The following is a 27267-nucleotide window of genomic DNA, read 5'->3' as shown; positions in this document are numbered from 1 at the left end:
TGTGTCCACAGAAGCGGTAGATGGTGGAGGTGAAATAGAGAGCACTTCTCCCACTCCTCGGTGCTGAGGACCTGCTACTCCTCTGATTGCAGGAGAGAAGGGAAGCAAGGAGGAAGGCAGACAAGGTAAGCCTGGTGAGGATGGCAGGCCTGGCTCTGCTCAGGGTGGCAAGGACCAAAGATTGCCCAAGAGATCCCAGAAACTGTGCTCTCTCTTACCCTGGCCGCACCCTGCAGAAAGTCTCAAAGATCTCAACTAGAGCCTGGCTTTAAAATTGAAAAAAAAAAAAAAAAATCCTGGCTCCCAACTCATACACAAATAAAGCACGATCCTTTAAAGTTGGTCACAACAGCTGCTGCCAAGTACACTGCTGGTGCTGAAGGATCACATTAAAGACGCTAATGAAAACTGGGAGTCCAGAAGCCCTCTGGGGGAAGTGCTATAAATGTGCCTTAGACAAGTAATCTTCATTTGACTGGGCTGGCTTTGTCATGGGACCTGCTGGTGAGCCACACTGCATCTTAGATGGCAAACAACTGTACTGCCTATAAAATGACTGGGAGTTCTGACCCTGAGCCACTCCATCAGAGGGAAGAGAGAGAGTCTCAGGAACAGGTGTGCCAGTCTGCCCTCAGCCCGAGGGAACCATCCAGGGCAGGAAAAGGCCTGGGCTTTTCTCTAATTAGTTTCCATAGGGAAACACCTAAATTACAGGCACGCTAAGCCATCCACGAAGCTCCTAGGCCAATCGAATCAAATGCTGTGTGAATGTAGTCCATTTAGGGCCCTTAGATTGAACCTGGATATTAAGATACCAAAGTTCTCTGTATTCAAAGGGGCACACCAACACCAACCGTTCCTGACTCGATTGTCCTTGGAGGTGCACGCACTCCCCTGGGCAGGTGTGAAGCCTCAGAGCTGTACATTCCCAGAGCGTGTCCAACGCGCTGTGACTCACCTCGAAGTTTCTTCTGCCAGTTCATCTCGTTAAAGAGGTCCTCGGAGCGCAGGAAGAAGTCATTGATCTTGCTACCTTGCTCATCCCGCTCTGTGGTGTAATATATTCGAAGTTTCGATTCCTTAGTCAGGAATTCACAGATGCTGGGCACGGGGAAGACGATCTGTTCCATTGTCCGGTCCAGTCTGACAATCTAGGGTTAACATGGAGGGTAAGCGGCTATTCTCAAAGTCTTTTACACACACTCTTTTTCTTTGCTATTGGCAGTGAACTCTGGTTTCAAGGCTCAGGATAATGTGAATCTGTCTGATTTGAGAGCCCTCAGCTGTGTGCATTTGTGCATGCACACTTCCAACATAAAAGTTTTGTAAAGTCTATATGAATTTGCCTAACCTTATGCTCCATTCATTTAAATATGAAAATATGATCAACCTCCCCCCTTAACATCTTAATGCTCCTCCACTGTTTTGTTTGTTTGTTTGTTTGTTTGTTTGTTTGGTTTGTTTGTTTTTTGAGACAGGGTTTCTCTGTGTAGCCCTGGCTGTTCTGGAACTCACTCTGTAGACCAGGCTGGCCTCGAAATCAGAAATCCACCTGCCTCTGCCTCTGCCTCCTGAGTGCTCGCACCACCACGCCTAGCTTGCTCCTCCACTTTTAAATACTGGTTTTAATTTTATGACTGTAGCATGGAATTTCTTTTTAAAAAAATAATCATTAATAAAAAAATATAATCACTAGAATCAAAAAAGTATTATAGTTACAACTCTACATACTCCCAAGGTACTTTAAAATGATGCTGTTTTGAGACTGTAGATAAACAATGTACAACCATGACTACATATTGCTGAAGTGCTTGTCAACAAACAACTGATAAGCTTAAAGACAACCAGCTCAATTTCACAAGCTGACAAGCTCAGCCAGGGTAAAACTCAGCAGCAATAGACGCCAGCACTGTAGAGTGTAAAAACGAGTTGATCAAAATGAACATATGGGAAACCCATTTCTCATTTTCCTTTAGATAGGATCAGCTTTCATCAGGAACAATTTATACTGTGCTTCAGAACACTCAGCAGAGGTTGGTACTGTACAATGGAACTTTCTATAATGATAGGGCAGTTCTTGGTGTGTCCACGAGGACAGCCACTAGTCACAGAGGCCACCAAGCACGAGGCACATGCAGTCACCGCAAATGAGCAACAGAATAATTGCTTGCATCTAACTTTGCGTTAACAGGCACAGCTTGATGGCTATCATGCTAGATAGGGCAATGTTGGGTCATAGTATATGCCACACCCACTATTCTTCCTCAGATAGCAAAACTGGGTTAACTCTGGATAAGATCCTTTAGAGCAGACCTTTGCTTTTCTACCACAGTTGCAATGACTTCTTACACCTTGTCATAATGTCTAGAATGCATGACATCTGAACCAATATGCCCACTGCCTCTGGGAGGACATCAGTGTTCCTTAAACTGGCTTTGTGCTGCTGCAGGGGTGGGTGGCTGCAGGTTCGTTCCATTTCCTCCTTAGGCGGGCTCCATCTCCAGAGTAGTCTGTTTCCAAGTTTAGGACACTGTATTAAGTCACAGTTTCAAGGGCAGAGAGTTCTAAAAGGTCACAGGCTGCAGTACACCAGAGACATGGCCTCTTGGCCTTTCTGCATTCTTCCCCAGAAGCTGAGGAGGTCGAGTGAAGCCCAGGGCTGACGCCCTTGACAGGACGAGCTTGCTCCCTCTCTCAATACCTTTGTTCCCTGATGGGGCAAGAGAGATGACTCAGGCCCAGTTGGAGTGGGAAACTCTTATGGAGGTCAGACAGGTTCTCACAGCTCTGACTGCGTAAGTACAGAGGAAAATGGTCTTTATACCAGGGCCTCCTGAATCTATCTAGAGCTCAGGTTTTGGGGTGGGGGTGGGGGCTCAGAATCACTCTGCTGTCAGAATGGTTTTGGTTCAAAGCTAACCTGGTTTAACTGGAAGTGTAGCGTGTGGTTAATACCTAGAACCTGCCTGGGACACAGGCTCAAGGGCCTATTCCATATGTTTGTTATGAAATGGTCACCTGCTTCACAGACTAGCATTAGGACCCAAGCACAGAAGAGGTGTGCAGCTGGCTTCAGGAGGAAAAGGGAGGGAAGAGGAAGACTTCTGGCAAGAACTGCATTCTATGGCTGAAGAGTGAAGAGTCCAGAGTCTGCTAGCAAAGCCCAAGCAGCTATGCCACAGAACCTCGGATCTGCATAGTACCTCAGATCTGCATACATAGCCCTCGGGGGAATCAAAGGGAGGGTCCCAGCAAGTCAAGGACTGGATTCTGAGGCTAGGAACAGCTTTTAAAATTTCCTTGTTTGGGTAGATTTAGTGGTGGGTGGGAGTCAGGAGGACAGAATAGCATTCCTTCTCTATGCCTAGTAGTAAGACACTTTGTTCATGCCTTTTCTCTCGGTCAGGCTTCAGTCTTCTCCCAACTGGGCCAGAGAGTTGGACAATACCTCCTGATTCTATTCATCTTTAACCTTCTCCATTGCCATGCTTATCTCCTGAAGGATGAAGAAGACAGAGCTAGCTGGCCTTTTGGCTAAGCTTCTGGCCAGAATCAATAAATCCGGACTATACGTTTGGCCTGGCTGACTGAGTTGGTCAAACGAAGCATTTCATCAGGGTGGCCTGGAGAGCTGAGACGGCAGGTAAGAAGAGACTCCCAAGAGCCTCCATCCTGAATGTGTCATTGCACCCAACCAGTCCCTTAGGTCTACAGAATCCCTCTACAGACAATGATAATAAATTCATTAGCAAAACAAGGTACAATATCCTGACTACCTAGACCCTGGAGTCAGACATGTTTCTTTTCAGATTCTAAGAGACATATAGGTGATATAAAAGATCAGGGGTGGGACAGCCTGGGATTCATACTCCAGCTGTGAGCCTGAGAGTGAGAGAAGTTAGCATCCTCACTGAACGTTATTGAAGAGCTGCTCCTCCACTCTCCAGGTAGAGATGATGTTATGCCGTGGAGGAGGTCACTGAGTGTTTTGTCCTGTTAGGATGCATAGAGGACGGTGGGGTTTCTGTGGGAGAAATGCTCGCAGTTCCACTGCTCTGAGAATAAAGTGCAGATGTCTTCCCAGGACAGTGTGTCCGTGTCCATTGCTCTGTGTTATTTCCTCTCCTGGACTTGCACATTTTCACATTGATTCACTCCCTTCCAGCCAGCATGCCTTCTCCTGAGTGCCCCTTACCTCGTCGTTCATTCCTTGTAGGGGCCAGGAAAGCTCATCTCTCTGGGAGCTGCTTGGTTCAGTCCTGTGTTCTTTCATTCTGTCTCTGGATTCCATTCCTTCTAAACAGACCTCCTACAATCTACAGGTCCCTCTGCTAGACTTCATGTGCATATATGTTCCTATGTGTGGGTGGGTACTGGTGTACATATAAAGAGAGAGGTCAGAGTCAACCTTGGTGTCTATCAATTATCAGGCACTTTCTCTACCCTGTCCCTTTTTGGAGGCAGTTCTCCCTCCAAAATTGATGGACCTGTCTCTAAGGAGGCCAAGCAAGCCCAGATATCTGCCTAGCTCTGCCTTCCCAGATGCACTGAGACCACAGTGCATGATAATACACCTGGATATTTTATGTGGGTTCTGGACATTGAATTGGGCCCTTGTGGTTGTATGGCAAATGCTTTATCAACTGAGCTGTCTCTTCAGCCCTACCTACTTGCTTTAGCAACTGGCCAGAAAATATAATCAAATCTATATGAATCTGATCAGTGTGTTCCCCCTCTGCATGTTAAGCAGTAATCATGATAGTTTTGATCAACACTGGAAATCTAGTACCTAGTGGGAGGAGCTAGAAAACAGGAAGCACTTCAACACTTTTATTGCTCAGAGCAGTGAGAACACGCCAACCCTGGTATAGGGTACCATCTACTGCAGGTCCAGGCCTTGCTAGTGAGTATTCCCTGCTCACGGCTTGACTGGTTCATACCTCAATTTGTGCTGTGTGCTTCGCGTAGAACTCCAGAGCTTCATCCCCATCCACCTGGCCTCCAGGTTTCAGCATGGTTTGAAGTTCTTTGTTATGCCGAGCCAACTAGACCACAAGCAGAGAAAAACCGGGAGTCAAGGATTACAAGAGCTACTTTTAAACTCTAGATTTCTTTCTTTCTCGTGTATCTCGGGCTGGCCTTGAACTTGTGATGTAACTGAGGATGACCTTAACCTTTCCGTTCTCCTGCTTCTTCCCCCAGAATTCTGGTTTTATGGATGTACACCACTGCAACCAGGGCTTTTTGGATGTTAGGTGAGCACTGTATCAGCTGAGCTATACCCAGCTTTTCGGAGTTTAGAAAAAAAATTGCAAAATGACCAGCAGTAAGCCAAAGGCCAAGGTACCTAAAGAGAGGCTTGCTCCCTCTGCAAAGCTCTGCTTTGCACAGAGGCTATTTTGGGAGTCTGGCATAAAAGAATAGATAGTCCATGCCCATGCAGAATAACCCTTTTCTCTGATTTCTTAAGCTAGGCAGGAGGGACATGAAGTTTTCTGTGCACCCCATTAAGCCTCCATTCTGGGGCTATTGAGAAACCCTTTTGGATGCTAGATGCTGAGTATGGAGGCAATGTGGGACAGGGGAGTGTCTGAAATCATTCAGTACGCATGCAGAGGCAGAGACCTAGTAACTCCAGGCCTCTTGCCTTCGTTGTATTATGCCCAGGTCCTGTACCCAAGTTTAAAAGAGGCTAAGGAAAGGACATGTCAAACTCCACTGGGCTTCAGCTTTTCCATCCCCACCCAACACCTGAAGACACGAGTATACCCAAAGAAGCAACTGCAAAAACCCAGACACTTGGGAGGTGATTATGAAATGTGGCATGTTGGTGTCAGGGAAGAAAGTATCACCCAGAAAGGCAAACAAAAGGAAACTGTAAGGACAGGTTCCCACAGATCCCCAAATGTGATAATCAAGGAGGCTCAAGTTTATTTCTTTAGGTTGTTAGGAGAGACTCATTAGTATTTATAAGATGCCCAAGACTCCTTTCAGCCACCCTAGACAACCATCCTTAAGAGTATATGTATGTACAGAGCATGGGGATTTCCAAGTCCCCGACCTACCATACTGGGAAAATGGCAGTGTCTGGGAATTCAGTCCCTTAAGGCAGGTGGGCAAACACACCTGCAAGCCATGGTCACATGGGTACAACCAGTGCTAGAAGAAAGCTTTCCAGGAAGAGTCAGTCTCAGGGTGCCTCTAGCTTAACATGCTGGTGATGTGTAGAAGGGCAAGAGAGAGAAGGCTGTACCTGGTGAGCGAGGATGTAGATGTTGTGGCCCACGTTCCTGGGGGAGGCAGCTCCATCCTCACCATTCTCCCCATCCTCAAATTCCACTTCACCTTGCATGTAGGCCTTCTTGATCACTTCCACCTTTGGGTAGGAATAAGAGAACACATCTCCTGACTCAGGGCTGACCCCTGCAGGACTGGCATCTATAGCTTAGACAGCTGTCTCCACTCCTAGAACAGACACTGCTCCCCAAGGACTACAGCCCACTCCATCAGGCTTGGTTGCAGCCCAGACTCCTCAGTTATAACGATCCCAGGAGCAAGCACCACCTTCACTCACAAGAGAAGTTGGTTCACTCTGCTTGGACCAATACATTCAATGGCTGGCTTATAACCTTCTGCTCTGGAAGTTGGTGGTGAAAAAAAAAAAAACACCCTAATAGGGGAACAACGGATTGTTGAGATGATTGGCTGAAAGGGCTTTGCCATGCAAGCTGAAGGCCTCAGGTTGAATCCTGGAACCCACGGTGGAGAGAGACAGCCTGTTTGTGATCTCTATATGTCCACTACTACCACCATGAACATGCATGGAGATACACACTACCACCTCCAGTACTACCCAATCCCTTGAAAATAGCAAAATGTCACCCACCCCCAAAGTTTCCTTATCCCACTGCTACTTTGGGGAGCTGGTGAGGGGGAGTGCAGACGAGTAAGAAATCCATTGGCTTTTGAGAAAGCAGTGCTACTACTTTCTGTTAAAATGTAATGCTAGCAAACATTCTGTGAGGTCTCGGAAGCCCCTACTCCTCCTTCATCTATGTAGAAATGAAGACACAAAAGAACATTGCTAAGGTCATGGTTAGTGAACTAGGATTTGAACTTAGCCACTCCCCTTCACAGCTGCCTGGCTGACTCTAGGATTCCGCACAACCTCCTAGCACACTTCTTAGAGCACTGCACTATCTGCTGACTGTTCTCACTCACGTTGGTGAAGAAGCTGGGGCTGCTTACATCTAAATCCCTCCCCATGGCACTTGGCACGCTGCCCTGTCAAGCTTTCCTAAATAAACATGTCATTCAGAATTTAATAATTCAAACACTAAGAGTAAATATGTTCAGTTATATTAAGAATTAATCATTTCCTTGGATGATTCAGAAGGTACTTCAGCCTGGGGCACCGTCTTCATTGCCACTGGCCGTTATCTGGGACCTTCTCATTATCCAAGAGGAAGCATGTGGGCAGCCACATATTCTGCACTGACACGGTCAGCTGCTGGATGTTACTTCAGGGATGAGACCCTCACTCTCTAAGTTTGTTTTCCAAGCAGTTCTAAAACCAAGCCCAGCATACTATATATGCAAAGAACATACATAGGTGTATGCATGCATGCATATATGTGCACATGCAGATATGTTCTGCATTTAAGAGCTTCCTTCCTGTTTGTCGCCTTAGAGCCCTGGTTGCTACAAGAAGACTTGATTCTGTGATCCAGAATAATGTGCTCTAACCAAATGGGGCAACCCTGGAGTTGGTGGAGCCATAGCAAGGGGTCATGGCATTTGCTCTACCCGTGACAGTCTTGAAGAGACAGGGCATATTCTTAATTCATATGATCTGAAATGGGTCCTATGCAAGGGCCATTCTGACCCTACTAAATAATGACCCTTGGCTACCCAGTTACCCCCCACCCCCCACCAGTTACATAAGCTGTTATGTAAACTCTCAGAGAATCCTGTCTCTGTGGGAGAACTCACTCCCTGACCTCAGGGATCAAAGAAGCAGGCTGCTGTGAACTTTTATTTAAAGGATACATAAAGGGACTTTGGTCTGGCCTCTAGTGCACATCCAGGTTACCAGGAGGCAGAAATGCTTTAATGCCCTCATTTAAGTCTGTCGGTTACAGTTTATTTGCATGGGGCAAAGTCCAAATAGACTCAGCTCATATCACCTATCCTTGAACACTGCTCCTTTCACAGCTCAAACCACCAACTCCCAGCATGGGGAATCACAGTCTATCATAAATGTCACCCTTCGAAAATAAACCAGGTCATGTTTCAAGGAAACAAAAAGCAAACACCAACATTCAAATAGACTCTCCTGTTGTTCGGGCGACTCCACCAAGAACAGATGCGAGCCTGTAAGGCTTTAAAAGATGTGGTAGTAGGCTATGTATGTGTGGTGACACACACCTGTCATCCCGGCGCATGAAGTTAAAGGGATAATAAGCTGGGGTACAGCAAGTCACCGTTCAAACAATCAAAGCTGTCAGGGAATGGGGGGAATAGCACGGCCATAACCCCACCTCTCAGGGAGATGGAGGTAAAGAATCCAGAGTTCAAGGAAAGCCTGAGGTGCACAGTGAATCTGAGGTCAGCCTGAACTACATGGGACCATGTCTCACCCTATTATTCCTAACCCTGCTTCCTTGCAAAAAACGAAAGCAAAATTGCCCAAAATCAAGAGCTGGGAATGTGGCTCAGTGGTAGAACGCTTGCCTAATCATGAATACAGAGAGGAAAATGGACCTCAATTCACATGAGGCTATATGCAGGCACCATGCTAAAAGTCTGACGTGACTCTTGTGTTCTAGACTTTAAAATAACCCTTCAACGTAAGGAATCTTACTTTCTCTTTTACAGATCTGGAGAGTTGCACAGCTCAGAGAGCTCCAAGAGCTGTGTAAGCTGCACAGTCAAAAGAACGAGCACCAGACCTGCACACTTCACACTCACTCACTGCACACTCACTCACTGCACACTGCACACCCACTGCACACTGTACACTCACTCACTGCACACCCACTGCACACTGTACACTCACTCACTGCACACTCACCCACTACACACTGTACACTCACTCACTGCACACTGGTCTCCATGAGCGAGCAATGGGGAGGGAAGCTTTCATACATGGTCTGTGCTGATAGGTCAATGTGAAACATCCCATGTCCACTGCCATATTTCTCTATGTAGTCATGGGGCTGGATTAAACCAGCCTTGATGTTTCTGTTTTGGGGAATGTTTTCAGAAGCTCAAAGAAGCAGGTTCATTATTCTGTCCCAAATTTCACTTTGAGTTCCGTGGTGCTCCTGTCAAGGGATGGGTGGCAACTCACCAGCTCCTTGGGCCTCATGTTATACAGGATCCTCTCTGCATTTTCACTGTCGTGTCTGCTTTCCATGATGGCCAGGAGTAGCTTCGAAGCATTGTTCTAAATGGAGAGAACCAAGGGAAGAAATATGGAGGAGCAGCCTGGGCAGCTGCCTGGACCTATGTGCCCAGCTGCACAGGTGTGCACTGCAGAGGACCTTCACCAGTCAGGGCTCAGCATATGGACAGAGGCTGAGTTGAGTCTAAGAGGCCTCTATCTGTTAGGACATGCACTACATTTTTGCAAACTTTCACAACCCCTGGGACCCCAGAAGAGGGTGAGAGATTGTTCAGGAGCACACTTCAGACACTGTCTTCAAAAATGGTCTGTTAGCTAGTAAGCCCCACAGCAGCTCTAGCAGAAATAGGCAACTTACACAAGGGTGCAGGTGGGTGTGGTCTTCTCACTGTAATTTCATGGAATAACATTTGCATATAATCTATGAATTTTTTCTTTGTCTACTTCATCTCTATATTATTTGTTTTTTTTAAAGATTTATTTATTATATGTAAATACACTGTAGCTATCTTCAGACACACCAGAAGAGGGGGTCAGATCTCATTTTGGGTGGCTGTGAGCCACCATGTGGTTGCTGGGATTTGAACTCTGGACCTTCAGAAGAGCAGTCGGTGCTCTTTCCCACTGAGCCATCTCACCAGCCCTCTATATTATTTGTACGACCTAGTATGGTCTACACATATAGTATAGATACAATCTTTTTTCCCTAAGTATTTTGTTACTCAATATTGTTGGACAGAGATGACAGTCAATAAATGTCATTTCTCCCTGTCCTAAAATGCATCAACTTTCATGCCTCTGTTAGCCTGACTACATATGCCATTAGTTAACAAAAGTGGCCCCAAGGAACACTTCACATCCACTGAGGCATACCTATTATGTTAACAATGTCCATGTGTCCACACCTGGAGTTTCATGGCTTGATATCATTTGAGGTCCCAGGTCTACAATTTATGTACTTCTTTGTATATAGGCCTCAAAAGTTAAGGTTTTCTTTCTAGGGGTTGGAAGTTGAGACCAGTTTTCCTCCCCAGCTTTGGTCATAGAAGTTCAGTCCATTTACTGTGCTCTCTGTTTTTCTAGCACAATCCTCAGATGGCTAAATTTATTGGAAAAGGCACTGAAATGCCAACCAGGAACACAGGCGTGTCTCAATCTATTTCAGATACTCACCATGTACTTTCTGATAAATGGTAGCCATACGAGAGCTTGAATGATATTCAAGTCAAGAATAAAGTATTTATCAGAAGGAAAAAAAGTGCTAAAAAATTCCACTTAAACCATATGTTCAAATCAACCATGAGTTTGGACTCTCAGTTCTAAATACTAAAGGCAAAATAAAATTAACCATGTAGTTCCTGGAGAAGTCTGTGTTAATATCTTCCAAAGGCCTTGTCTTCTATCACCTTTCATACAATAAATACTTTTCAGCTGACCTTAGTAATTCAAGGCTATTTCCCAGTCGTGATAAAGTCCTTACTGATGCCTCTGGGTATAAGGGAGAACACAGATCTCAACATGCCCTAACGTGGGAACAGCAGAAGAGGAAATGTGCTCAGAGATGCTAACACGTTTCCAAACAGCATCCCACACCAGGGTGGGTTGCAAGGTCAATTTTCAAATTGGATTTTTTTTTTAATCCTTGACAATCTCTGGAACACCCCCTCCACACACACCCTAGAACAAGGGCAAGACATTGGGGCAACGCACACAGACCTTCAGAGATGGTCTGTCAGCTAGTAAACCCCAAAGAGAAAGTGCCTTAAAGCCATCATTTAACTCCATAAAGCTGTTTTCATGGGGCATCAAATGCTAGGGTTGCTCCTGGCTTCTCCCACTTGTGACAATTTGAAGAACTCATCAGAGGACTGGAGGCACATTCTTATTTTAAGCTAACATTATTAGCCACCCTTCTGCACAGCCAATGACAGAACAGAAAAAGGCGTCCCTTAACTAAGTAAAGATAGATTTTTTTTTTTTGAGATACTGGAAGGGCTTGGTTGTACTGTGTTTCTGCTGGCCCCTATCCCCAAAGGCAGTAAGATCAGAAACCATAGAGAAATGGTCTTTCTTTCTCCTTCTAACTCCCAACAGATTTCAGAATTGAGGCTTTTCATTCTTTCTGAATTTGTTTCTCAGTTTTGGGGACAGCTCTTCACTCTAGGTGACCTGAAAAGCTGGTACTCCCAAGGCCCTTCTTTGGAAAGAGGTAAGTTCTGCATTTTTGGTCAGAATGGACAATGTGGGTCATTTGACCAGTTAAACAGAATGTCTTTGGTATTCAGTTTCACAATACCATCTGTGTCACATGCCAGGCAACGCATACAATGACTTTTCCCAAAGGCTGCCTCCTCTAGCTCTTCGTTTCCACTTGCCTTCAGTTCTAACACCAGGTCCATCCGCTTCTTTCCCAGAGGGTTGATATCATTGAGGATGAGGGCTGTGATGATATCGATGCCATTGGACTCGTGGGTGGCGATGCAGTTCTATATAGACAAGCACACACACGGGCATTTACACAAATGCTGGCCATAAATCAGACGTCAAAGGCTAACAGGCTAAACTGCTATTTCAACACAATGCTCACCACTCCCAGTAATGTCGTTTGGGGAGAGTGCAATTTTCCGTGAGAAAGTGGTAAAAATAAAAGACAGATGAAGATCTCTAGTTTCAGAATTAACAGTAAACAGTAGGAAAGTCCCCATACACCCTAACTGATAAATTGGCTGAGTCTAATCCAAATAGTGCCGTGCAGTCGACTTTGTTCTTATAGGAAAATTTGGTGTGTGACTGATACCAGGATCTGAGCCCCCTCTCCCCTTTAAAATTGTGTTCCGTTCTCTCTACACCACTCATCTTGTGAATTTGGTACTTCTGCTTAAGGCTTAAGCTTGGAGAGCAAGCTTTTGGCTCAGTCTGTATGGTATCAAAATGGAACAGCTTCCTCCAATTAGGTTCCTTGACTGCAGAACAAGCCAGCCTAGTTGGTTCCTTTCAATAGGTCTTGGTGTAGCATGAAAATAAACTTGAGGTAGTAAGAAAACTCACCTACCTATGTCCAGAATTGGTGTATTTCTGTTTTTTCTTATAACTAGACCTATACCATCTCCTTCCAGGAGAAGGAAGTGGATCTACCAAAAATGTCTTCATACTAAGACTACTGTTTTCACAGATGGTAAGTTGTCTACTTTAAACTGCTCTCCTTGGCGTGAAGGTCCCACCTCCCCTAACTAACTTAGCACCTCATACTTTCCCTGCCCGTGGAGTATAGAACCGACCATTTCAAGCCTTCACCCACCAGCTCTCCAGCCAGGAAGGAACTACCATCTGGAGCTAAAAAATCATAGTCAGTCTAGCCTTGAAGTGTAAACTAGAACCTTCCAGATGCCATGTGTGAGCAAGGATTCTGCTTAANAAAAAAAAAAAAAGATATAGGCTCTACTCCACAGTGACACTTCTGACACTTCTTGTGGGCTTGGGCAAGGCTAGCTGGTCTTTCCTTTCCCAGAAGACCCTGGTGTTAAATCTCAACTACAAATGTTCTCCTCTGCGTCCACGCACTTTCACAGGAAGCAGGTGTTTTCTACTTAGCTGGGTTTTGAGGAGTTTCAGGGAATCACTTTTTGACCTTTTCTAGTATTTAGAATATGTCACAACTCTCAGGTACTGCTTTCATTCCAACCTTCTTACTTACCCCTAAAAGTCAGTTACAATTGGACATTTAAACTGATTCAAACAAGACTGAGCCAAGAAGACGAGGTCAACCTCGTGTATTCACTGGGTCAAGGTCAAGTTCTGGATTGTGAAGAAGTGGCACGGAAACGTCTCCCCTGCTGGAGAAGGAGCTCCTGTCTTAGGATTTCCCTAAGAGCCACAGGCAGGGGTTTTATATCCATTGTTAACCTTTTCAAAAATATGTATGCCTTGCTCTCATCCCAGAGCATAAACAGAATTACCTGGTTCTCATGGCAAGGCCCTTGACAGTACTCCGTCAGACTCTCCAGGGTTTGGTTGATAAGTGCTACATTCTTTTCGTTTATGTACAGTCCAAGAAGACCAAGGCCTCCGGTTGTGCTCCCACAGATACAGTCCAGAAACTGCAGTGTCTCACACACCAAATTGTAGTTGGTCTTATTATTTTGGCAACGAAGGAAATTCTGCATGAACAAAGGCAAAAACAAAGAACAACAACAACAAAAGGTCATCCATGCTGCTACTTTGATTTTCTCTCTCTAGTAGGCTGGTGTCCTGGAATCAAGACTATGATAGGCTGCTATGAAAGCAGGTGCAATATGGGCTAGAAGAGTCTTCATGGCCCAGGGATTGTCAAGCAATGGTCTTGCTCTATAGCTACATCACTGGCTTTTTCATCAGTACGTCTATATGAGTTTCAGGGAAGGAGCAATTCTCTTGAAAATCCATTTCAGGTTCCTCTGGTATGAATTTTCACTTTTCCATTTATTCCTTTAACAAAATTAATCTGGGTACAGATGTATATTTGGTGGATGTGTTTATATGTGTGCATGCATGAATGCTCCTGGGTATATGCGACTGTGTGTGTGTGTGTGTCTGCATGGAGGCCAGATACCAATGTTAGGTATCTTCCTTAATTGCTCTCCATTCTATTTATTGAGCACAGTCTTTCACTGAACCTGGGGTTCATCAACTTAGCCAGGCTGGCTGCACAGTGAGCCCCAGGGACCATTGAGTAGTGTGTTTACATGCATGCACTGCTATGCACAGCTTTTTACATGAGTGCTAGATCTGAACTCTGGGCTTCAGTTGCATAACAAGCACTTTACCAACGGACCCCTCCCCTCCCCTACACCTCTCTGCTTACTTCTTCCCTTGCTTATCGTGTTCTTATTGGGTGGTTAGGAGGTAGTGTGTGGTGAATACAAGACTCATGTTAAGTATAGATACTACAAAGAGAGATGTTAGAGGCTGGCTTAAGGGCTGGGAGGTTAGCTCAGAGGAAGAGAGCCTGCCTAGCACCTTGGTTACATCACTGGCACTGAAAAAACTGTCTTACTTTACACACACACACACACACACACACACACACACACGCCTGCACACACACAGTTTAGTGGTAGCTCATGACCATTTCCCCTACTAAAGGGTGAGAGTAGGTGTGCGTGTGCATGTGTGTGTGCGCGCGCGTGTGTGTGTGTGTGTGTTCATGCATATGCCTGACTGTATTCTCCAAGAGAAACAAAGCAAGATCCTTCCTCAACAAGATAAAGAGAGCATCATCTAGGTAATCTTGCAAAGCTCGGTATTCTAAGAAAGAGGAACTTGTCTGAGAGTCCAGCCACAAGGCACAAATCAACTACAATATTATTTATCTCAGGGTTAGAAAGTGGGCAATGTTTACTGTAGAAATTGGGAAGTAAAAATGATAACATCCATAGAAAGGGACAGTGGACATGAGCTTTGATGTGATTCCACTTCTGTTCATAAAGTATACACTGGACACTCATGATAGCACTGTTTACAGCAGCGGAGAAATGGAAATAACCCAAATACCAACTGGGGAATACTAAAACAATACTTCACTAAATAATAAGGATCCAGGTTCCGGTAGGGTTCAGAGGAAGCACAGACTACTCAGGGGTCCTACCCTGTGGGCTTTCCTAAGGTAAGTGAGTAGTTTTTTTCAGGGCTACAGGAAGGCAAAGAAGGGTCTCACTCAGTTTATTCCTTGCTATGACTACCAAAGGAAGGTGCTGCATATCTAAAGGCCTGGCAGGGCCCCCCAACACACAGGGTTAGAGGGTCCTCGGCCTAGGCATTGAAAGGATCTGGATGCTCAAGAGGCAAACTCACAGCATCCCTTCTGCGGCCTACCACAGTGACGTCACTGTTCCCAGGACGTTCATCTCTGCTGCGTGAAGTCACTGCTCCCCCAGCAGTGCTCTCTGGCAGCAGCAATCAACTACTTATTGCCTAAGCACTCTTTCCTTTTTTGCCTCTGGGGCTCCACACAGTATTTCCTCTGTCTCACACACTCTCCTGGCCTCTCCTCTGACTCCTCTTCCTTCAGGATGTAGTATAAAGTCACTTCATCCAGGAAATCCTGTCTGGCTCTGGAGCACCCCCATGTTATGGACAGGAGACTTATAGGATGCCTTTCTGTTTTCAATGCCGGTGGGCGGTGTGGGCTCCACACGGGAGAGGTCCCTTGGTACCACTGAGAACATCCCCGGCTCAGTGTCTTGGGCAGCTTACACAAGGCTGGCACTAACTAGCTGCTTTATCAAAACTGATTGCAATCATCTGAATTCAATTAAACAAATGGAGAAAAAAAGACAAAGAAGGCCATCAGCTTATGTGGTCTCCAGGGAAGGCCACCTCTCATGGTTTTTGCAGTGTCTAGTTGGAATCTCCCTTGTCCTAAACTCAGCTCTATTTCCTCCTATCTTTTACACAGACAGACACATACTTCTCACCGAGGGGCCCAGGGAAGCTTTGTCAATCCACCTTTAGCACACAGCACATTGCCTCGTCAGCATGAAGAAACTCTGGCCTTTTGGGGAGGGTGAAGTGGGGGATGGAGATGGGTGAGGAAGGAAAAGGTTTCAGGCCTGTGCTCATGTAGCCTTGGGCCTTTAACCTGGGGATGGGGAAGCTCAGGCTCAGCAAACACTCAAAACCACACACTCTGGTGAAAGGGCAGTCCTTCATTAGGCTTCTGACTAAGCAGGGCTTGCTTAGGGCAGTGATGGCCCACTTGGCAAGGCCAAATTCAGTGGCTTTCTCGACACTGAACATCTACCAACAGGAAAGTCAAGGTTATAAATATGACAAGAAACTGGCACGAGCCCAGAGACCGCTGCCTCAGAAGGCTGGGGCTTCCTCTGTCTGAGCAAATCTGGGTTTCCTTGCACCAGGGAGCCAACCACTCCTGCCTGGCAGTTATAAGAAAAACTGAGGGTCATTCCTGGGTCCACCGGTAGAGGCGGGTAGGTTAGAAGCCTCTTTTAAGAACTCATCATATATGTACAAAAGTATCCCACTATCTGCCAAAGGGTGGCATTCTGAGTAGGTACACCTTACTTCCTGTCATTTTCACAACTAGTGTCTCACAACTGTAATGCCAGTGGGGCAGGGTACCCCGATTTGTGGAGAACCATGCCTCTGCCTTAAAATTGATTTTTAAAATGACCACACTGAGAGATGAGTTTCATTACGACACTCTCGTACATAGCTTGAGAGTTTTAAGTAGATGGTTCTACCCTACCCCACCCCCCACCAGTGGATCTGGGAACACCACAGGTCCCTGAAGACACCTGAGGTTCCCAGGACTGAGCCCTATGCTCTAGAGCTCCTACAGATGAGGGCTAGGGGAAGAAGGCGCTGGGACTCTCTAGTTTCCACTCTCAACAGGGCAATTTTGCTCTGTGCTACTCAGCTCGAGCCTATCTCTGCACAAGAGGTCTTCAAACAAAGGATTCTATAGTGAAGAAAAACGTTGCTTAGAACCACTTAATTGGAAAATCTTCATATACCTTCAAACGTTACCTTGCTAGGTCTTTTTAAAATATGTGAGTCAACCCTGCACCCTGCATGACTACACACACACACACACACACACACACACACACATACACACACACAGTCCCCCACCCCCAATTTTCCCTAGAGCAGTATAAAGACCTTACTAAAAGTTGAACTTTCCAGAGATCCCAAGGGTGTAAGGTGGAGGGAGAGTTACATGAAAGATAAAGTCTAAGAGTATAGTTCTGAAGACTTCCAGCAAGAAATCATGTAGTTTGTGCAGTTAGCTAATCGTGCACTTAAGGCCTAGCTCTATTTTCCTACTCTAGAAACATGGAGATGAGGGGTCGGAGAGTGGGGGGAGAGGAAGAGAAAGGCAGGGCAAGTCCATGAAACCAGAAGGCAGCTCAGAACCCATCTATCAGCAACTGTCCCTGTGACGTGCACAGAGGCAATCCTTGGTTGGTTAGATGGGAACTCAGCAAATATTAGCTGTTTGGACCTTCACAGCACTTAGCATGCTGTATTGCAATCTCTGATTGGTCCCAGTCCTCCTGCTCCATACACTCAGATCTGAGGGATGAGTGAGGTCTGATCACCATTAGTGCTGGGTCCTGAACATGTGTTCTCCAGTGTACATGACAGGAATTGATGCCACCTATTTCTTTTGGGGAGCTTGAAGTTGGTGGTGGTCAGTGACACCACATGGAAGAACAAACAGTACAGAACACCAATCCCTATGCTTAGCAGCACAAGTCACAAAGATGCCACAAATGAACTGCTTGGGCCTAGATTCATACACATCACTTACTCTTCCCTTAGTCAATTTCCCTTCTGACCAATGATGCTGTTATAAGGTAGAGGGACATCATGAGACACGGGAATGCCGGCCAATGAGGCAATACCCAGATCCTGGAGCTTTGGGAAAAGAAAGGCTCTGTTCTGCCTGAGCCGAGTCTCATCCAGTGGATCTGGGCCTAAGGTGTCTGAGCCTGAAGCAGTAAAGTTTGAGCAATGGTCAACCAAAGGGACATCTAGGATGTCATCCTCAGATAGTGACAAGGTAAAGCTCAGAACACTGACACCTGAACTGGACCACTGACTGCCAATCATACCTTGGCACATGATGGGTCAGCATGGCCAATGGTGGGTCTTATGGGGAAATTCCTTCATTTTAAGGTCTGGCTCCATTTAGCCAGTTGATGACCCTAGAAATTAGATGGTTTTCAAAGTTCAGGGTCTTTAGAGAAATTTGATAAAATAAAAACAATCGGATGGATTAACGTTAAAAGATGTCGCTTAGTTCCATTTCATTGTTCTGTATTATTCTTCAAGTGTCTTTTCTTTATGATGGAGGTTAACTTGGCAACACTAAATGGTCCAGCCATAGTCACTCGGTAGATACAGTCAGCAATGTAAACATTTAAAGGTAGTACCGTCCTCTTGCTACATTTGGTGTGTATCAATGCCTCTCATATCGCCATTTAAGCTCATAGAACTACCAATGCCAAGTTGTTTAGCGTTGGAAGAGATATCCCATCTAAGAGCCATGCAGATATACTTTTCCTTTCCATCCTAACACCACTCAAGCAAAGAGGGGCGGGCACCTAAGGTTCAAGAATTGACAGGAAAGCCAGGCAGTACACCAAGGGCCACATGTTCCAGCGCATCTCTCCGGGGCAGGGATTTGGAACAAAGAGTTGGATCTCTGGAGCACACCCTCCATGCCCTTTCTAAACAGTCTTTGTTGCAAGGAAACTTCAAGCAAGGTAACACCTTGTCCTTGTCTTAGAGTCTGGTTAATATCACAAGCTCTAGACTGTCTAGGTTCGAGTCCAGCTTACTAAACTTCTAGAAGATGTAGAACACACTGCTGTATATATGATTTTCCAAACACTACAATGTCTTTATGCAATACACAGCTATACTCAGATTTATGTATTTGATTTTGTAAATCTCATGTGCTTAATATATTTAACAGTCTATTCATCTCTTCAATTATTACCTGAACATCTATTGTTATTGGTGGCAAAGAGCAGTAGGCTATAAGACATATGCTCATAGGAACCTATGCACACTAACTACATATGGAGCCAATGTCCCTAATGAATGAGGCTATCTTTGTTTGACCTTGTGGAGACAATGGTGAAGACATGATGGGATAGATCACCCACCCATATTTCCATTACTAGTCACCCAAAAAGTCTGTAATGTTGGATCCTCAATTCAGGCAAGCTGGCCTAAGTGACAGGAGCTGAACCACGAGTAGAAAGGACACCACGGTCCAACCTACCCCAAACTCCCACCTCTAGGTGCTGAGGTCTCCAGGGACCTCACCTACAAATGCTGGGGCTTCCTGGGCTTTAGTCAATTACTTACAGACCTCAGGGTCCTCCAGTCCCAGGCTTTCACCTGCCAGTGTCAGGTTCCCCAACCCAGAACCCTCTCCTGGAGGTCTCCGGGTTCCCATCATCTGGCTTCCCACCTGTGGATATTTAGGCTCCCTACACAGGACTCCTCTTGCACATTTCCAGGTTTCCACAGCCTGGCCTCTCCTGGAGGTCTCAGGGACCCCACAGCCCAGTCTCTCACCTGCAGATCTCGGTTGTGGTTTTCACACAGAAGCTGCAGGAAGCGCAGGATAGGCTGCATGATGGTGATGACAGCGCTCATCTCTAGGTCATCCTTGGCTTTGTCGGTTGTGGCCTGGGTGCCCTCCCCAGACTGGTAATGGTCATCAGGGTCGGCCTCCCTCCGGAAGGTGGTAAAGGCTTTCCTGGTGGCAGCAGATGCTTCCAGGAGCTGATCCCGGACCTCTTCTGTTATCTGTGTTGTGGGTTCTTTGGCTAAGAGGCAAACTTGTGACAGTCAATACTGCTACATCCTCAGAAGTTCTATTTTCTATATTCTATATACCAGTCAGAAGCCCAGGTTCCTGCATTTGCAAGGGATCTGTACACTTGGCAAAAACAATCCAGGAAGCCACCATCTCCTCAGTCTCTTGATAGGTGGAATATAGAGCCTAGCCCTGCTAATTCCATAATGCTTTTGACACATCACTGAGTGACCCCATAATCTGTGGCTCCGAGCCTCAGCTTCTTCCTCCATAAAATGTGAGCACATCAGTGATTTCTTCGAGAAGGTTCCTGAGAGGCCTGAAGTAATGCTAATGACAACAGCAATTACTGTTACTGGAAGGACAGCAATTGACCCCCTGCCAAGTGCCAAGATATCATGAGTAAGCACTCTGTGTGTATTATCTTATCTTTTCTGAAGAATAACCCTCTGGGATCACTACGGCATCATAGGTGGGGCTGGGGATTGCATGGGCTCTGAGGCTGGCTCAGTGGCGTACTACTATATCTGTGCCTCAGTTTCCTTATCTGTAAAATAGAGATAGCCATTTTATCTAAGTACAGGGTTAACTTGAGGTTTACATAAATTGACACAGATAGGTAAAGAACTTTGAACAATAGCTGCTTACAATTTGGATTTAGGAACGTCTTTCAAAGGCCCATATGTGAAAGGTTTGGGCCCCAGCCTTTAGTGGTATGGGAATGAATAGAACCTTTAAGAGGTGGGGCTTGGTGGGAGGTCATAAATTAGTAGGCGGGGTGTGTCCCTAAAGGGATTGTGGGACATTGCCTGTTCTGGTTTCTTCTGATTCTCTGCCGTGAGGTGAGCGGTTTTACCCTCTGCTCTCTGCTCTAGTAGTGATGTGCTGCTCTAAGGTGGGTTCCAATGCAACTAGACTGAAACCTCAATTAGTCTGAGCTCAGACAGAAATTCCCTGGTCCTCGGTTTATATACCTCAGGTATTTATTACTGCAACAGAAAGATGGCTAGCATACACCTGGTTCATATTCAGTACTCAGCAGGACTTGGTAGGTTTATTTTTCCCTCCTTCTCTTTATACCCCCTTCTAGACTAGTGGTTCTCAAACAGTAGTGAAAGTGGAGATTTTTTTTTTCTCCCTAACTTTCCCCAGCATCGAAGTGGAAATATCTGGAGACATTTTCGGTTGGGCATATGGGTGTGTGAGTGGCATCTAACAAGCTAAAGGTCACAAATGTTGCTCAACATCCTATAGCCTCTGCGAGGAACATTCTCCAAATGTCAACAGTTACTTGATTGACAAATCTAGCACTAACCTTGAGAAGTTGAGTTCAGTGTGGTTAATTAACTTGCTCAAGGCTGCTTGACTCCTAAACTCACCCCTTCACCACCAGTACTTATCTTTTGGTTTTGAAGGGAGATTATAGAGGAAAAGTTTGCAGTTTGGAAACTAAAGTTACCTGACACGGACAGACAAGATTTCTAAAAGTACATATTTTCTCAATGTTCTCTAACAATAATCAGAAAAACACAGTAAAACAAAAACAAAACCCAAACAATTCATGGATCTTAATTTCCAATGCCAACTTGATGCGATTCAGCGTTGCCATGGAAATACGACGTTGAGCTTATCTATGAGAGAGTTTCTTGATGAGGTTAACTGATGTATGAAGAATAACACCGAATGTGAGTGGCACCATTTCCTCAGCTGGTGCTGAGACCTGAATGAGAAGGAGCCGAGAATCCACTCATCACGCTCTGCTTGCAGACTGGGGATGCAGGGTGATCAGCTGCTTCCCATCCCTGCCGCCAGGCCTTCCCTCCGTGACAACTACAACCTCGAAGCCTGCTCTGCAGTAAGACTGGTCTGTCTTGGGTTGTTTGTGTCAGGTCCTTTGCCACAGAAATAAGAAAAGTAGCTAATGCCACCCATACTAATTAGAACTGTGCATGCATGAGAATATTTATGAATTTATTAAAGCAGGAAGACCTTCCTAGGTGGCAGGGCTTTTTTTTTTTTTTTTTTTTTTTGAAAGGATGGCATAACCACAGTGGTAGCTTTCTTCTAAAGGCCCTGCTCAGAAGGCATGTTGGAACCTGGAAGCCATGAAAAGCATGCAGCATAACACAGGCTCCTCTGTGAGCTCCAGTCCGATGGACCAGAGCATATTACCTTTCTTCCGAGACGGGGCATCCCTGTCCACTTCATCATCTTTCTTTTTGTTTCCCAAGTCGCTGGTGTTCACTGTCACTGTTGCCTTGATTTCTTGCTGGGCCACCTTCATTCGATCGTAAAAAACCTTGAAGAACTTCTCTGATTTCTTATCTTCTGTCAGCCGGCAGAAAAATGAGTGCTGTCACGGAGAAGAAGAGATTCTCAACACCATGAGACGGACACAATTAAGATCCCCAAATTAAATGGAGATCCTAGGCAGGTCATAAGCTTTGCAAATGGTCTACCATTCTGCTTATTAGTGCCTGGGAGTTTAAGGCCTGAACTTTTCAACATGGAGAACTTCAAAGAAACAGCTGAACTTGGAACAGCACTCGCTCTGCCTTCCCTGCGGCTTAGCTAGGATGAAGCTCTCCTCTCACATCAATGGACAGCACACATGAAGGAGGTCGTTTGTCTTCTCTATGCTCCTGTGCACATCCCTACGAACAGTGAATGGAAATATGCCATCTGCTCTACAGGGCATGCTCATTGTTTACAGGTGACCTGTCCACAAGCCAGGCTGAGGTTCGAGAGCCAAAAGTGCTCAGGAAGGTGTGGGATCATGTGACAGGAGCATAGATGAGAGTAACAGTGGGCAGAACAATATTAAATGCTTCAAGAAAAAGGTAATTTTCAAATAAGGCCTTGTACCATAGGAAGGAGTGGTTAGATGATGTTCGGAATTACCAGGTAGCTTGCCTCTTGGATGTGCATTTGTTTTTGGCCCCACTGCAAGCAATAGTGTATATTGTTGATGTGAAAACACAATATGGTGTCTCTACTTCATTTACGACTGTGCGCTTTCACCCCCTTGCAAGAACCACACTGTTGTGAGTTATTTACATAAAAATACAATACGGTCATTTCCAAAGGAATGAGACAAAGCTTCAGACACTATAATTCCTGCTCTCAGGAGATCTTTCAGTTTCGTACCTGATTCTGGCAAGATGGAAGTTCCTACAGGGATGTCCTAGGCTTCCAAAGCTGGAAAGAACTATAACCTCCTTGCAGCTCTGCAGTGGCCCCTAAATCCTCTAGCTCTTATATGTGCATCTCCCAACTTAGTAACCCACCCCACAGAACTGCTGCCTCCATCTGTGAACAGGCATTTGCTGGTACCCTGGCTCTTCTGGCCACTGACAAACCCACTGACCAGTATCTGTCCAACAATCTCCTATGTTATACTTTCTTGCTCATGTCCTTTCTTCTAACTCATGGATTTTAACTTCTGGTAATGACAACACAGGATCTGCTACCTCTTTGCAGACTCTCTGATTCTGACTTGTCCCCTGCAGTCACTCCTGAGTATCTAGGCCCATCTCTATCTTCCTGACTGTGTGATCACTGAGTCCTGTAAGACCATGACTGTTCAACTAACCTTACATCTGGAGTACCCACCACTGCCCTTTACTGCTTCTCAGTTGCTTTTCTCTTTTTTCCTATTCTATCCACTCACCCACTTGCTATTGTGCACCTGTCATGAGCTGGGCACAGTGTCAAGTATGAGAGATGCAGGAACGAACATGGACCTGAATCCCCACTCACCATGAACTGACAGGGTGGTAAGGAAAAGACACAGTAATTCAGAACTCACCCTAATGATCACCTACTCACTCCTTCTTTTAACCCTAGGGGAAAAATCCGAGTCTTCTGGCAAACAGCACTCAATGCCACCACTTGAATCTTTCCACAGCACTCAATGAGTGTGGCAGCCACTCAATGCCACCACTTGAATCTTTCCACAGCTAGACCCTCCTCATCTTTTTGTCTCCCCACTCAGGTTACTTCCTGCCTTAATGAAGGCATCCCGAAACAAAGTCCAGGTCAACTGCTTCTTTTCAAATGTCCAGTCCTCTTCTCGCAATAGCAAGATGCTGTGAAATCTCACTGTAGTGATTACTGTGGAGCTGCTCATTGTCTTGTACAGAAGTGTAAGCTCTATGCAGGCCAACAACTGTCATATGTTGTGACCAGGCTCAGCATATAGCAGGCATTCCATAGCCATTTGACAGCAGATTGGTAAGAAGCTAATGTTTTATATCTTCTTTTGACTAGCCCCCCTCAATGAGATCCTTCTTAATTCAGCAAACTTGATGAAAATAAATAAATTCTGGAGGAACTGCTTAAATATCAGAAACCAACACTTAACGGTTCCCCTCAAACTCAACACATCCACAAATAAAATGAGCCCTGAGTGGATGGGGAACCAAACCGCAGAGCCTTAATTCCCCAAGGCCACGGAACAGCTTCTCTCACCCAGGGTCACAGGAGTTGAAGGCAGACCCTCAGGGTAACCCATGCAATTGAAGTATTTGGGAGACAATCTGGTCATTTGAGAAAACAAAGTACCCCTCTTAAGTAAATATATAAATAAATGGAGCTTGTCATCTGTCTCTCCCAATAGGGAGAGGTGGCACACAGCTAGCTAGCCTGCTGCAAACCACAGGGCTCACTCAGCATTGGGGGTGGGGGAAAGGTAGCCCAGCTGATGCTAGCTGACACCTCCTGGGTAAGGGACGCTCTCCTGAAATGAGAGAAGGGCAGAGACTTCTGTCTAAGTGTCTGCAACTGGCCACTCTTGTTTATTTTGCAGTATTTATACCTTGGTCAGCTCCTCAAGGACCTGGAGCAGGAGGTCCTTTAGGAAGAAAACAAGGAGGTAGTGACTGCAGAAGATGGGAGAGCTGCTTTTTGTGTCCCCTCCCCCACTGCCACCCTTCACAGTTTGAGCTCTGCATTTTCTCATCAAAAGGAGAAGGTAATGGGGTATCTCAAGGGAGGCTCTTCAGAGAGAAGGCACTGCAAGGCACAGGTCTCAGTCCCACTTCTCTGTACCCCAGTGAAAGAAAGGGCTGCCTCTGTACATGGAGTGCACAGCCCATGGCCACTGCCAGGCTTTAGCTCCGCTATCAAGGGTCACCACAGAAAACAGGTCTCTGGTGCCTTACTCTCCTCACCGCAAAAGGAGTACAGTGCTAGTACTTCCTGGTGAGCCTGAAGGCCCAGGGATGACTTAGAGCCACCCTCGTAGTAGGTCAACAGCACTGACTTCCTCACTATGTGCCAGGAGGAAATCCTTTGTGCAGCATCTTAACCAAGTTCCTGCTGAGCGTTCATTCCCAGGACCCTAAAAGACATTACATGTTAAATCCTTAGCACACCCGGACACTGCAACTAATTTGGAAGAAGGTGGCCTGGGTCCAGGGCACACACATGCAGGTGTGGTAATTTAGGGGCATAATGGAGCACAGGCTCAGGTCTCAGAAGACCACATTAAACAAAGACAGCTGGAAGACATCCAGTCTCTGGAAGAAGGCCGAGGCATCTCCCGTGAGGATAGGACTGAGCACTGATGATGGATGGAGTAAAGAAGCCTTCGACAACACAACAAGGTGTGCCAAGTGGACAAGAAAGACATGGAGCCACAGAGGGCTCCAGGACAACCTGCTGGAGTCTGCTAGAGCTATTCACTTGCCTCCTCCATGGTGAGATCTAGACATTAAGAGAGAGACTGGGCCCTTTGCCCTCTTCACAGGCCTATTCACATTCACCAAACTTCTTTCTAAGGTAACTAAGAAGAGAGAAGCAGTATGGCTTGTCACATCATGTGGGGCTGAAGACCAGGGCAAACAGGTACACGGCCCCTATAGCCTCAGCACTACCTGGCCCTATGCCCGCTTTCTTCACTGAACCTATTTCGGTGAATTGTCTCTTCCCCCAGGTCAAGAGTTGTCACAGGGAGATTTTACTTTTTCGACTCTTTTCCTCCATATCACCCGTCTGGGTGGGAGTGAACCCTTCAATATAAAGCTAGCTCACGGTAAGAAACACTAGATGGCAATAGAAATGTCAATGGCAGTGGTCTCCGTGGGTAATGATGGCAAGTACAGTTAAAAAGGGGGATAAGATAATGTTCTGGGGTGAAGGACCATTGTGATGAGAGCGGCAGTTGCACGGATGTCGTAAACAGTGGGTTTCTCAAATATGCACGTGTTCATCCCTGGGTCCTGACAATGCGCACTGCACCTTACACCAGAAAGTAATGTGGCAGATGGGATGACTGCTAACTATCCAACCTTTAACACTGACACAACTTTGGATCACCACAGGGGCCCGTTGATATCACAAGGTCCCTTTAACATGGAAGAAGGTAGCTAGGAGGTAGGAGAAGTCAGTTCCTTGCTGCTATGCTTAAAGGAGGAGGCTGGGAGCTCAGGTAAGAAGAACCTGAGAATGGCGAGTAAGTGGAGGGTCCCTGTAGCCTCCAGCTTGGAAACACAGCCTTGCTGGCACCTGGATTTTACTCTACAAAGATTCATGTTTAACTTGTTAGATACTTAAGTTGGTAGCCCAAAGCATCTAGGTGTATGGTCATCTGTTATTGTAGCCATACAACAGGTATAAAAACATTTAAAAATCTAATGAAGTTCCACTCTTCAAATCGGCACATATTACAGAAGAGACAAGCCTGTTTGGGTTCCAGGATACTAGGGAACTTCGGCAACATACAGACGTATGAGGCCACTTCCAGAACATCCCTGGTCATCCAAGGGAATGGGCATCTGCCTGCCCCTTACTGACCTGTCCTCACCCTTCTTTATCTCCAAATCACGCTGGATGCCAAAACCCTTTTAATACATACTGTCTCATCAGCACCTGAAGAGATCGCCAAGATAGATATCATTGTTCCTAAATTCAGCACATTGCACACAAGCGTGCTAGGGTCAGGGGAGGTCAGAGGCTTGTGGCAGTGCCACAGAAAACTCTTGCCCAACAGGAAGACAGCCTTGGTGGGCAGACATGAACAGAGGCTAGAGAAGTAGAGGAAACGGGGTTTGTTCGGGGGGCAGACGTTCACCAAGTTGAGACACGAGGTATGGCAGGTCTGCACATGACATGCTTGAGGGAAGGAAGTGGGGTCAGGGGTAGGGTGAGGAAGTGGCTGCCGGCCTCAGCCATCTCCAAGCAGTGGTGGAGGGTACGGGTAGGGGGTGGGGTGACGGCAGCTATTATAAGCTAAGGTTCAAAACAGAACAAAGGAGAAGAGAAGCAAGATCATAGGCTACTTACTATGGCTGGAGCTGGGCAAAAGCAGCAGGATCCAGTGTCTTGCCCAGCATAATAACCCTCCCCCAAAACGATTCGATACCCAGACACCTTATATAAGAAAGACTCAGGCAGACGGGATCACTTTGAGGTGGCACTAGAAGCACACAAGCTCTTGAAACTAATTCACAGATTTACAAAATACCCTTTTAGCTACCCCCTTCATGTTTTACAAATGAAGAAATGAGGCCTTTCCTGTAACCTG

At 45.9% G+C, this 27267-nt stretch overlaps 1 protein-coding gene across 13 annotated transcripts in view; it reads right to left on the bottom strand.

Annotated features, from left to right (window-relative positions):
* Itpr1 (inositol 1,4,5-trisphosphate receptor type 1) overlaps window positions 1-27267 on the bottom strand; it is a 336899-nt gene that overhangs the window by 55420 nt on the left and 254212 nt on the right. For all 13 annotated transcript variants that reach the window (XM_029478976.1, XM_029478977.1, XM_029478980.1 and 10 more), the window contains 8 exons: window positions 21915-22095; window positions 19499-19752; window positions 13363-13563; window positions 11782-11892; window positions 9353-9448; window positions 6254-6376; window positions 4941-5045; window positions 959-1151 (listed from right to left, as the gene is read on the bottom strand). In XM_029478976.1, the coding sequence (XP_029334836.1) occupies window positions 959-1151; window positions 4941-5045; window positions 6254-6376; window positions 9353-9448; window positions 11782-11892; window positions 13363-13563; window positions 19499-19752; window positions 21915-22095 (1264 nt within the window). The remainder of the gene's footprint in view (window positions 1-958; window positions 1152-4940; window positions 5046-6253; window positions 6377-9352; window positions 9449-11781; window positions 11893-13362; window positions 13564-19498; window positions 19753-21914; window positions 22096-27267) is intronic.

The sequence above is a fragment of the Mus caroli genome, chromosome 6, assembly GCF_900094665.2.
Source record: "Mus caroli chromosome 6, CAROLI_EIJ_v1.1, whole genome shotgun sequence".
Lineage (NCBI taxonomy): Eukaryota > Metazoa > Chordata > Mammalia > Rodentia > Muridae > Mus > Mus caroli.
The sequence above is the reverse complement of the archived record's forward strand: the minus strand, read 5'-3'. Positions and strand labels throughout refer to the sequence as shown.